General features: G+C 36.2%; 1 protein-coding gene across 4 annotated transcripts in view; it reads right to left on the reverse strand.

The window, feature by feature from the left end:
• The window catches only part of DAAM2 (dishevelled associated activator of morphogenesis 2), a 207,987-nt gene that overhangs the window by 56,178 nt on the left and 138,075 nt on the right, over window positions 1-13,734 (reverse strand). For all 4 annotated transcript variants that reach the window (XM_087717909.1, XM_087717911.1, XM_087717908.1 and 1 more), the window contains exons 7-13: window positions 11,196-11,306; window positions 10,950-11,053; window positions 9,423-9,489; window positions 6,752-6,869; window positions 2,297-2,435; window positions 1,758-1,816; window positions 1,215-1,399 (exon numbers count right to left, since the gene is read on the reverse strand). In XM_087717909.1, the coding sequence (XP_087574035.1) occupies window positions 1,215-1,399; window positions 1,758-1,816; window positions 2,297-2,435; window positions 6,752-6,869; window positions 9,423-9,489; window positions 10,950-11,053; window positions 11,196-11,306 (783 nt within the window). The remainder of the gene's footprint in view (window positions 1-1,214; window positions 1,400-1,757; window positions 1,817-2,296; window positions 2,436-6,751; window positions 6,870-9,422; window positions 9,490-10,949; window positions 11,054-11,195; window positions 11,307-13,734) is intronic.

Here is a 13,734-nt window from a genome sequence, read left to right on the forward strand (position 1 = left end):
ACAATATATATTTCACCCCAGATCAGCCAAGGGAGGCTATCATAGCCAGATTAAGTAGAAAAACACTCAAGCTCAGTCCTAAAATAATCAAGCAGCTCTGAACCTTTTGAGGATTTTCCATCTACTTCTGGATGGGGTTGCATTTTCTCATACAGGAGTGGTAGGAAACCTGGGGGTTTAGACTCAAAGCTTCAATTTAAAAAGTAGGCAGCAGGTAGAACTGTGACCCAGAGGATCTCTGGACAGCTCCATCTAGCATGCCAGTCATGCCTCTTTTTGGAGTGGACATTCAGGACTGCAATGAACTCTGCATGGGAGTTCCCTTAAAAAAACACTCAGAAGCTCCAGCCATTCCAAAATGCAGTGATGGGCTTGCCATGACATATCCATGTGACACCTCTGCTTCATTAACTGCATTGGCTTGTTAGTATAGTGCTGGGTGCAATTCAAGGTGCTGGCTATCATCTGTAAAGTCCAAATGCCATAGGATATAGCTATCTGAGCAATCATCTATTTCCCATGGTTTCAGCTTGGCTAGTACAATCTGGCATAGTGGACATACTCCAGATCTCTTCAATTAAACAGCAATCCTTTTCAAGAGCCAGATTTCTGTGCAATGGTCCTTGCCCTCTGAAATGTGGTTTCCCCCCCACCCTGTTGACATTCTGGAAACTTGATGTTCTCCGGGCATTGGAGGAGAGTGGATTGTTTGAGATGTTTGGATTGCAATTTTGTAACCATCTTAATATTAATATGTTGTATTTTTATGTACACTGAGAGCATATGCACCAAAATCAAATTCCTTGTGTGTCCATTCACACTTGGCCAATAAAGAATTCTATTCTATTCTATTCTATTCTATTCTATTCTAATCTAATCTTTCTGCCAATAGACTGAATATGTTGTAGACACTTTCTACTAATTAAAACATGATATACCATCATGCACTCATATTGAATGAAAAAAAATCAAAACAAATCAAAACAAAACACTCATAACAAAGCACTCATATTGAATGAAAAAAATAAAATAAAATAATAAAATAAAATAAATCAAAATAAATCAAAACAAAACAGAATCAATGACCAAGAATGAATTAAAAACACTGGCAATATAAGTTGCCATACATGTTGCCTTCTCCACAGAAAACCTCAAACCTTATATTTCTGTTTAAGTAAATTAGGGAAAGAGAAGTAAAAGGGCCTGTATCCTACCGAAAATTCATTCAGTTGAACAACAAGATCGCTCATTTGATCCCGAGTTTGGCGAAGCTCCAGGGATTCTCTTTGCAGCTTGTCCTTCATTTTATTCAGTGTCTTCATCATTTCATCTTTCTCTTGGGTTTTTATGTCACATTCCCTTTCTTTCTTCTCTAGCCTGCTCATCAGTTCAACATGTTCTACGAACAGTAGAGGGAAAACTAAATAATTGCAAGCAACCAAAATGTAAAATAAATCCAGAGAACCTAAACTATAAAGTGATAGGGGGAGAAGAGCGTTTCGTTAAAATACTGATGTGGATTACTATAGATGTATTAAAAAAAACCTTTAGACTGAAAATCAGCATTTTTTTTTATGAGACTGGCACTCAAAATAGGGAGATCAGTCTAATGTTAAAAGGCATTGTCAGCTGCTCTTTACCATCGGTAAACTTGTAATACAATAAAACACAATCCCTGAGCTTTGTCCTTTTCTAGATTACCTGAAGTTACATGTCTAAATTCCATTTCCCCCCCCAACTCTGAAATAACCACATACCTTTCCGGAATTTCTCTGCTTGATCTCGCCATTGTTTCACTTCATTTTCATTTACCAACCTGAATTAAGATAAAGTCAAATTACTTAAAGCCCATTGCCAAAAAAACTTAAATAGAAATATTCCTAGAATAGAAACGTATTAGGAACTAATAGGATAATAAGCTCATTTCTTCCCTGTTTCCCTGAAAATAAGACCTTCCCATATAATAAGCCCAATCAGGCTTTTGCGCGCATGTGCTAAAATAAGCCCTCCCCAAAAATATTGCAACACAGCAGCAGACCATGCTTGCCGCCTCCTGCACCTCAAAAATAATAAGACCTCCCCGAAAATAACACCAAGTACTTATTTTGGGGGTCAACAAAAAATAAGATAGGGTCTTATTTTCTTATCACCCTATCTTATTTTGGGGAAAACATGGTTGTTATTGCTGTTAGCCTTTTAGATAAAGTTAATTCTTTATTGAAAAATGTTATAGTATAGTTTAATGCAAATTTTACTGGGCAAAAATGTAGATATTATTTTGACTAATGCTTCTTACATCTTAATGATGTTCTTGACATTGAAGTTTTCCAAAGTGGATACATCTGGATCATTCCCTCGTTCATCCTGAAGAACAATTTGCTGCAGTATCCTGTCTAAAAGTTGCCATTGTTGAAAAGTTCCCCCATTCCTTTTATCTGCAATCACAAACACCAGTAAGGAAACTTAGAGATCTAATCACAAGCCTCTGAAAGCAATTTCTTTGAATATTATAAATGAGCACATATGAAAAATATATTTACAAGTAATCCTCATTTAGTGACAATTGGGACCAGCTACTCAGTTATTGAATAAAGTAATTGCTAAATGAAACTACAATTGTGCTTATGAACTTACTTCAGTTCTCCTTTGATTAGAATTATTCTCAATTGATTATGAACTCAAAATGACAGGAAAACTTGGTTTCCCAGAGAAAAAGGTGAAATAAAAAATGAATAATGCTTAAAAATAAATGAATTTCTATTATCTACTTCCTATGCTTTTCTATGACTTCCAAAGGAAAATTTATAGAAAGATATTCAAGTTATCCCAAAACATGATGTGGCCAATAAGTTCCACCTTATGGAAAGTGGGCTTTTACTTACCAGTAAATTTAATTGGAAAAAAAGGGGGAAGAACCTCTGAAATGAAAAACAGAGCCTGCTAAGTATTCCCTCTTAAGTAAGTCCTTTTTAAAATTAAAAATAAACTATTGCACACTTCAGTTCTTGACCTGAGGATTATGGATCATAAGCCTGAATATTTGAAATAGTCCTGCAATGACCAAATAAGATTTTTTAAAAACTTTTTCAAGTTACTATTTTTCACTCAAAGCAATTTTTTATATCTATCTAAACCTACCATCATGTGAACTCTAGCAAGGCTAACATCTCCCTCCCTCCCTCCCTCCCTCTCTCTCTCTCTCTCTCTCTCTCTCTCTCTCCCTCCCTCCCTCCCTCCCCCCCTCTCTCTCTCTCTCACACACACACACACACACCACAAATAATTTTGGGGAACACTTTACTTCTTGCTCAACATTTTAATTAAACCATATAGATGCTGTTATATGTGCAGCTTCTGCTTGCCCATAGTATTCAGTTTCAATTTCAGGTTGAAAACAAGCTGAAGAGATTTATACCATAGTAACTTATAGAAGATGCTTTGATTCCTTCTAGAAGTTTTTTTTTAATTCATAATCTCATGACATTGATTATACTGGCTTAGACTGACAGGAGCTGAAGTTCAAAGCATGAAATTTGGCACCAGATTCCTTATTTCTGATGTATATCTATAATACAGGCAGCCCTTGATTTACAACAGTTCATTTAGTGACTGTTCAAAGTTACAATGGCACTGAAAAAATGCCATTCTGACCATTTTTCATGTTGCAGCATCTCCATGGTCAAAATTCAGATGCTTGGCAACTGACTTATATTTATGACTATAGCAGTATCCCAGGGTCATGTGATCATGTCTTGTGACTTTCTGACAAGCAATGTCAATGGGGATGCCGGATACACTTAACAACCATGTTACTTTAACAACTGCAGTGATTCACTTAACAACTGTGGCAAGAAAGGTCACAACATGGGGCAAAATTCACCTAACAACTTTCTCCCTAAGCAAAAAAAAATTTGAGCTCAATTGTGGTCGTAAGTCAAGGACTACCTATATATGTAACTCAGGGGTGTCGAACTGGTGGCCTGTGAGCGGGATGTGATGTGTCATGCATAGAGCACACACACCCCAGCTCCGTGAAGGAAAAAAAACATCGTGAAATGTCATGTGACGGCAACATGACACCATGAGTTTGACACCCTTGATATAACTGTTCAGCTGTCAGGCCTGCAAGCCATCTTTTCTTTTGGGCTTCGGGCCTGCCACACTTTCTACTATTCATTTTCTATTGTGGGAAAATGGGAAGGGGGATTATACGGAGTTGAGTGATCTGTAGCCATAACAACATTCTTCTTAGAAACTCAAGGTCATCCTTTGTCTCTGCATCTGGCCGGAACTGGATGGGTGGACTCTTCTTCATGGCAGTGGAAGATTGGACCATGTGATGGACTTGGGGGTGTTGGGGCAGGATCCTGAACTTTCAACTGGGTGGGAAAACCTGGAAGCTTTGATTCTGGTTTTCCAAGATGTGCCAATATGGCTCTCTTAATAAATTGGAACTTGCCCCAGACTCTGATTTACTTTTGGATGCTATTTGGAACCCTGACATCAGCCTTCAGACACATAAACACGAGGCAGAAAAGTGCAGCCAATAGACCCAGTATGAACAGTTCTACCCTGCATTAATGTGTTGAACGTGTCAAGCCCAAATTTTGAAGTGGGCTGCAAAAGGTCAGCAACTGTAAATTTGCTCTCAGCACCTTTGATTAAATTTGAGTGGCTAACTCCGAATGAAAACAAACTATATTTAGTTGTTGCTAGATTGTTAAATAAATTTAATATTCCCAAATTTGTACGATACACTTCAGAGAAATCACTAATTTGCTTTTCCAATTAGGGCTTGAGAACCTTTTATTTATCAGTTCCCATGAAGTAAGATGGGAATGAAGTATTTTCTGTGAATTTCCCATAGTAGAACAAGAGTGTTCATCTGGCTAGTGTTTTGTTTTTCATCAAGATTCTGTGTTAATTAAGAGTGGAACCTGCATATCTCCGACCCTTAACACAAACGTTCTTTCTTGTTCCTTTAAAAAAGAAAAAAAATCTAATAATTTAATCAAGTTGAACTTTGTTTCCAGATGGACTTCATCCAACTTTTCTCTTTTTATTGCTTGTTAAGCAAGAAATGGCTGCTTCATGTTTGGCGGGTGGGGGTGGGGATCTTAAGTGGGAACAGGGAAACGTTCTCTGGGAAAGCCAGTAAAAACTCTGTAGTGAGCTAATCTATCTCTCCCTTCCTTTTAGTTGTATGGAAATGGTGAGTCTGAGAGAGAATCCATACTGCATGGTCAGAATGTATGAGTAATCAGCTTCCCAGAATATCAAAATTGTCTAATGAATTAGTTTTCAACTTTGCAAAAGAATAACAGGTCATATCTTACTTTCCCTTCTTGGAAAAGTAGTACTAGGATCTATTTTGTATCGGAACCATTTTCTTCTGGACCTCTAATTAAGTGGTTCTAGCTGGAGAACTGGAAGGGAAAATCATATTATTGTACCAGGCACAGCTACTGCACACTAAAGATAGGATGTACTGGTTTAATTAAAAAAAATCTTTGATTAAGTGTGTAAGACTAAGTGTTTTGCTATCACTTTGCTATCACCTATCACAGGATGCATGCCAAAGCACCTGCTAAAATTGCTTTGGCAACAATGAGATATCAGGATGCCATGTATCTTACCCTAGTGATCAGGAAAATGAAAGGCAAAAAACAAGATTATTTGATTGAAGGATATGCTCCACCAATATTTTAATAAGTTGGTCTATATTTCCAGATCTGAAAATGCTCCTGACTGTTCCATTCTGAGCAGTCTAATGGGAATGCAGATTTTCCTCATGTTGTGTTCTCTCTATTTAAATGACATATAGTTCTTGCAAGGCTTACAGATTCTACCAAAACCTTTATCTTTCCTGCTTGGGGAGGGGGGGGGAGACTAATACACAGCAGTGAATAGCAGAATAGTTTCAGTAAATATTAATTTACCTTTCTATCTCTAAAACACTGTAATGGGAGAACCTTACTAAGAATATACCTCTACTTTCTCTTCCCATCCAAGTCTCCACCCCATGTAGCTTTCCAACTTTTCTACCATCTTTATAGGGATAAATAAAGGATATACTGACTGGTTATTTTTTGTACAATATCCAAATTTGTAAATTTTTTTAATAAAGCTTCATTTTTTGCCGCTTCTGAGGAAGTCTTCTACAGAATATCCCTTGAATCTGTCCAGATCAGCTTCATTTTAGGATTCGAACAAAGCTGAAAAATATTCCTACTACAAGGAATTGGACAGCTGCTAGCTGAAGAAAAAAAGATCGATGTTCATTTTGCTCCAATAAGATGATTTTATCCTTTGTTGTAACATTGTAATGTTCTATGTTGTAATACCACAATGATGTGATATTACTGTCCATACCAAAACATTAAAGATTTTATTTGTTTGTATCCCAAATTTATTATTTTCACAAATAACTCAAGACAGTGAACATATCCAACACACCTTCCACCTCTTATTTCCCTCACAACAATGACCTTGTGAGGTGGCTTGGGCTGATGGGCCCAAAGTCATCCAGCTGGCTTGCAGTGGGATTTGAACTCATGATCTCCTGCTTTCTAACCTAGTGCCTTAACCACTAGACCAGACTGGCTAATAGCAATATGGTAAAATGTGGTAATAATCCAACATGCTGTATTATGAAATTGGTACCAGTCTCATGGATCATTAGCTCTACCAGCTAACTTCTTACATATAACAGCATTTTCCCTTTGATTTTGAGAAGAAATCATCTACTTACAAGGCATTTGTAAGCAGTGCTGGAGTACAGACAGTAAATAGGGGTAAGCATCTGTGTGCTTCAACTTCTTCTTGATCAGTTCAAACATCTGTGAGGCGCTTTTTGTGTCAATATGTACCTGCAACAAAATACAGCAAAGAAAAATTATAATAAAAATCATCATGAAGCATATTTAGACCAAGTAGCCAAATCATGAAACACATAAATGTCAGAATGTAAAAAGGTGAACAGAATAAGGCGATGTTATATTAGTTTGTGAAAAATAGCTGTCAACATCTATGCTCATCAAGAAACTGGAAGCTGAAACCCAATCTCTTGCTTATGCCTTGCATTTGCTGCATTATGTGATGTCTGCATATAAGAATAAAATGCCACATTTTAAAAAGAAAATAATAATTTTGACAATTTTGAAAGTCAGTTCAGCTATTGGAGTGTGTATCTATTACATGTCTAATGCCAGTTAGAATGCTACTTGACACTGGGATGTTTATTTAATGGTGGATCCATTCACATCTATCTATCAGGTTATTTCCAGAAAGAAAAGAAAGTATCCTACTACATTATAGGTAATTACTACAAGATGTCACAACTTATCTTTATTTCTGTTATGTTTAGAGTTACCTAATCTAAAACAATTCATTAACATACATTAAGAAGGGATGCACAAAATTCATCAGTTTGGGGATGGAATGACTTAGCAAATTATGGAAATTGTGGCTTGATGATTTCTGGAAATATATTTTCCAAACAAAAAGTTGTGTGGTGTCTCCAGTGTTGTGGACAAAATACTGTATTTTTCAGAGTATAAGACACACTGGAGTATAAAATGCACCAAGATTTTGAAGAGGCAAATTTTTTAAAAAAAGGTTTTGCACTGTGTAGACCGCCCCAAAACAGCCCATTTTTCATGAAAATGGGCCCATTTTTGTCCACAAAGGCCATGCAAAACCTTTAGGAGGCTTGTAGAGTGCTCCCGGGGGGCTGGAAGGGCATGGGGGGGGCAAAAATGAGCAAAAAACAGCCCATTTATCATGAAAATGGGCCCATTTTTGTCAAAAAAGGGCATGCATAGCTTTAGGAGCTTATAGAGAACTCCTGGGGGCTGGGAGGCAAAAAATGGTCCCCTTTCTGCTCATTTTTGCCCTCCCCAGCCCCCAGGAGAATTCTGGAAGCCTCCTAAAGGCTATGCATGCCATTTTTGCAAAAGGACACAGGGTTTCAGGAGGCAAAAAAATCCTATATTCAGTGTATAAGACACCCAGATTTTCAGCCTCTTTTTTTGAGGGAAAAAGATACATGTCTTATACTCCGAAAAATATGGTAGATTCAATATTCTCCAGTAATACTCCCTGGGTTAACAATTTTTTTCCAGTTTCTAATATTAAGAATGCATATGTTACTTTTGCTATTAAAAATTAAACAATTGATTGGGAAATTATCTGCTGTATATTAAAAAAGACCACTGTTACAAACCAATAATAGAATCTATTGTGCTTGGAATAAGAATAAGAATTCTGAAAAAAAACATACTATAGCATATTTAGTGGTGGGGGTTTCATACTCTCAGAATAGGTGACATTCATGTTTCATGCTCACAAACCTATTATAAAATACCTTTATCTTATATTATAGAGCACACTTATCTTTTTACCTTACTTGACAAAATATTTGGTAACTTCTCTATTCTACTCCATTAATGTTATTTGAAAACCTATTCCTATTTTGATGCAACAACATTTTACTGGACTTATATCTGACACTGAATGTTATTTATGTCTACACTGTCTGTGTACTAGCACTACAGTAGATGGGAACTAGCACTTATGGGGACACACTCATAACATTGGGACATGTTCTAGCCTTTTAAAAAAAGAAGCAATAAGGGCAATCATGTCAATAATTCCAGTGTAGTCCAATGTAGTGTGGCTTTCATATACTGAGTACTTGTTTGATTCTTCTAGGCTTCAAATAGAAAAAGGGTATCTCCATTGAGGACTAGGCTGCAGCAGGTGCTTGCTTCAAAGAGGAGTGAGGAGCTGTCCACTGAGATCCTAAGATTCATGGTGCTGAATCCAGCACTAGATCTAAAGCCCCTTAAAGTGGACAGAACCTGGGGTTATAAAATTAAAGCCGTGTGAAATTGGAACAGCAAATGTGCAAACATCCAAATGGTAGGGACAGGCCACAAAACACCATTTTAGGTGGTCAAAGCCCAAGAGCAAAGACAGAAACAAAACTTCAGAATGTAAACATGGCAGATCTAAAATAGAGATAAAGAAAACTGTATTGGGATCATCCAGTGTCTTTTATTCCCTAAGTGAGCAAACAAAGCATATTAAGCAATCTGGACCAGCGAACTATTGGTAACCAACAAATATTCCTAACACCCAAACTATAAATGCGTGAATGAACAAAAATCAAATTGCGGCATTTTAAGCCATCACTGCCATAATAGTCCAGTTAAATGACAAGGTCTGAATTAACTTTTTTTTTTAAAAAAATAATCCTTGTTATACTTTTTATTCTGTATATAAGAAAGAAAACTTCTCATTTTTCTTTAGTTATATGAAAACCATGTCTTTATCCCGCAGAAAAATCTGGTATGTTTATAGTAGTAGCTAAGGCAAACTAACAGTTCTTAGCTGCAAAAGCTTTCTAGGGGAACACCCACCATTTCAAACCTCTTCGCAAGTTCCAAGTCATCTTCATTTCGAACCATCTCAAAGAAATCTAAGTGCCTAGAAGAAAAATAAACATGTTCATCAGCTATATGTTATTCATAATGATGTGAGCTCAGTTAGAATTAGTTTCCAAATTTGATATGCTGCCCTTAAATCAATGTGGATTGGGGTGGGGGTTTCCTACATTCAGATGTGATTTTCATGACATAATAAAAGGCAAAACTAGATCAATGTGCTTATTTAGATTTAAGCACAATGCAGATGGTATCTTGAAAAACTGGATCTGCCGTTTGAACCACAGAATAAGACCAACTGGGAGACAACTAAAAGTTATAAGTTGGTATCAACTGAAATAATCAACTAAGGATGAACATTAAATATATAGCATGCAGATTCATTTATTCCCAGAGAGAAATATAGTGTTGACCACTGTATGTTAGTTTGGAGGTTTCAATTCTTCCTGTCTTATTATTTGCAAAATTCCCTTGCCCAGCCCCATTTTTTGTTTTTGTTTTTTTATAAATCCTAGTTGGAAGAAGAATTGTTTTCCAATCTACACTATCTCACTCAAGCTGCTACATATTTTCAAGACTTCAAGAGGAAAGGGGGCAAATGCCCCTATATACTTAAATCATGCAGTTCATTTTATGATTTAGTTCATTTTATTTACATCAGTTTCCAGCTGCATGATAGCTGCAATAAACATCAAGTGGGAATGTAAAATATGATTCAAACATAAAGTATTAGGATAGGAGAAAATAGGATAACAAGATAACAAGAAATATCACAGCATTGATTCAATTAAAAGCCTGGGTGAACTAATAAGGTTTTAGCTGGAAACCAAAAGTTTACAAGGCTTGATACCAACAATAACTGAACTGGTAATTCCATGGCCAAAAGATCTGCATCAAGACCACCAATATACATTCTAGCAAATGCACTTTCAAAACAGTATCCTTCCTTGGAAGGAATAGGCTAGCTTGCAAGTAATAACCTCCAAAAGCTCTGTAGATCTTAAGTCAGACTCAATTCAATCTTTATGAGCACGTTTTAAATTTTGCTAAGTAGCAAACTTTGGAATAACTAAAATATGTCTACACTAGGTTGCTCCCTTCAATAGTCTAGCTGTAGTATTCTGAACCAACTGCAGCTTCCAGACCAACTGAAAGGCAACCCTGCTCAAAGCACATTGCAATGTTTAGTTCTAAACTGATAGTTTAATATCCATGTACATATTCATTCTTCCCATGCATTTAAATGTCCCAGACATTTAGAGTCTGTTGGTATCCAAACCATATTGATTCCTCAGGAAGCAGTACAATATATTTATAAAACTTCTGTTATGTTGTGCTAGCTGTATAATTGAAATTGTTGGTGTCAATTGTTTATTGTGAGGTGCCAGAACATGTACATTATGTGATCTGAAATATATTTAAATTCGAATGGTCACGTTATGCTATATTAAACTGAATTAGAAGACTATACATTTGTCATTACAACGTAGTCTTTTGCTTCACCTGTCCAAAGTTGCATTTTCATGTCCTCTGAGTTTGTCAATAACAGGCTGAATACCCAGCATTAGAAACTCATATCGTAGATGCAGTCGGAATTCCAAGTTGTCCTAAAAGAAAACAAAAGGCAAAAAAAGCCTCAGATTCAAGTCCTGAAAATATAGCTTAGAGAATTTAGAGAAGAATTAATTCTGCCACAAAATTCTGTCAGCTATTTTCAGAGACTAAAAGAAATTCAGCACATACACTCACCTCTCCACTACCTGCATTCAATACAGCATTAATAAAGGACATGATGGCTGTTTTTAGGTTCACTTCATCACGATATCTCCCCATGCTTCGGTCTAGCTCATTGAGTAGCGTCTGTAAAGCAAGAGAAGTGGTAATAGCAAAACAGGGTAGTAATTTATTTATTTATCATTAAATACATTTCCAGAAGTTTGAGGTGCTCCAACACTGGAGGCTTTTAAGAAGAGATTGGACACTATTTGTCTAAAATGGTATAGGGTTTCCTGCTTGAGTGGAAGGCTGGACTAGAAGATCTCCAAGATCCCTTCCAATTCTGTTATTCTGTTATTGAGATGAACTGGACAAAATTATATTATAGGATAATTAATTTTTTAAAGACCATGAAATCTCTTCAGATGCTTCAATGAGTTTGGGTAGTTAAGCTGAGAAACTAGGGTTCATACAACACTGTGCATGATTTTTAAGCCAGATGGAATCAACTGGATAGCTTTAATCAACTGGAGTTGTGGTGACACAGTGATTAGAATGCAGTATTGCAGGTGATTTTGCCCACTGCCAGGAGTTCGATCCTGACCATCCATCCTTCTGAAGTCAGTTAAAAAAGGACTCAGATTATTTGGGGGCAATATGCTGTAAACTCCTTAAGAGACTGCTGTAAAGCACTATGAAGTGGTATATAAATCTGTGTGTGATTGCTATTTTTTTATTTATTCTTTTCTTCCATTTAGTCTCCCAATCATTACTTGCTGTTTTAGGTCACTATGGGTTGGGTTAGGTTGAGTTGGGTTTGGCTATATCTATTTTGTATGAACCAAGCTACTGTGGCTTGTAGACATGACTACAACAATATAATGCATATCTCAGTGTATTCTATTCAATCACAAAGATTAAGCAAATAAGTATTGCTAATTGTCTGCTTTTTTGTTGCTGTTTCTGGATAGCATTCTTGGATTGTGCCTGAACTATATTATGTAGTTAATTCCATTTAAATTTTGAATGAAAAGTTGAGATTACAGAGCAAGGATAGGTAAAAGTGGTACCCTTCACTTCAAGCCAATGTGGGAGTTGTATTCGAAAACATCTGGAGATTATCTATCCCAACTCTGGAGGGTAGCCTATGTACTGTTATCCTTTTAATGCTCAGCAATCAACCTTGAAGTGAGATATTTCCTGTTTGTTTTAAAAAATTGATAGCCTACTATCCAGAGAATCGTGGGGCTTACAATGAAACTGTTGGCTTTTTCCCCAGAGTAGATCTTATTTTCAGCATAACAGCCCATATGTTAGGGAGTGTTCATACTATGTTATTTTCTCCTTTGTAATGGAAATGAATTCTTCTTGTCTTTCTGGGTATTTAGACATCTAGACAAATAATCATGCATGCTTTTCCAAATTGAAAGCATTAGCTGAGTTCTTCGTTCCCACTTATTTGCGTACATGAATGACTGTTTAAGATAGCTATTCTATTTTAGGAAGTATAATAGACATTAAAATCTACATTATTAAGACTTTGAGGTTTGATTTGTGCTAATCATTCTTCAGGTTAAAAGTATAATACACTGATGAAAGCACTGTTGCAAAAGTCTGCTGTGTATAAGCCATATATCAAGGAATAAGTCTCCATTCTGGCATCTGTAATACACATTCACATATATGTATTTATATACATATGTAAAAGGGGAGATGGTTAGCCGTGCTGACTGGCACAGAAGAGAATTGTGCTTACTACTTAATAACAGAATTTCTAGGTTGGAAGAAGATGTTGTACAGACATATTCATTTTATTCATCTAGGAAGGGAAAGAGTTTCAAATGTTTCCTCCTTGGAATTATTAACCCACAATTTCCTCTTCAATCGGAGACCAAGAAAGCTAAAAAAAAATCCTTCTACTCAGTGTCTTCACTTCTTTGTCATTTTGGCTGAGATGATTTTTCATCATTAATTTTTACTATTCAGGAAGAACATTAATAACACTTTTGCTGTCAGTGCCAAAATATCAGGGCTGACGTTTGAGGCTGAATAGTTAATATCTAAGGGAAGAGGCAGGGAGACCTATGATGACTGATTGGAATTAACTTAACTCAGCAAATTTCAAGCCCTGCGGAATATTCCATTCTCTGGGCAAATCTAAATGATACTGCCTAGATGACAGGAGGCATTTCCTCTTAAAATGTCAATGGGGAGTTAAAGGATTTCCTAGATATTTGCATACCTTTGGTTATAAATATAACATAAAAAGAGATATCAATTATACGTTCCTTCCTCTCTATATATAATGTACATTAGGTGGTAACTGCTATAGCTGAATATTGCGAAGACATTTTTCTGATAAAATTTTTATATATTTCTGATAAATTTTCTGTATATTTCATAATTCACCCCTTATCCAGAAAACTATTATAATTCCTCACAATTATCTGCCCATAGTTTGGGTAAGAAGTTAATCCAAATCTCAAAACATTTTAGGTGATTGATTTAGAGCACTATCATTTCAACCTTTTGGAGGTGACTAGATATTTGGTTTTCTACAACAACTGCTGGA

The sequence above is a fragment of the Thamnophis sirtalis genome, unplaced genomic scaffold (assembly GCF_051295495.1).
Source record: "Thamnophis sirtalis isolate CommonGarterSnake01/CBP01778 unplaced genomic scaffold, rThaSir2_p1.2 scaffold_6, whole genome shotgun sequence".
Lineage (NCBI taxonomy): Eukaryota > Metazoa > Chordata > Lepidosauria > Squamata > Natricidae > Thamnophis > Thamnophis sirtalis.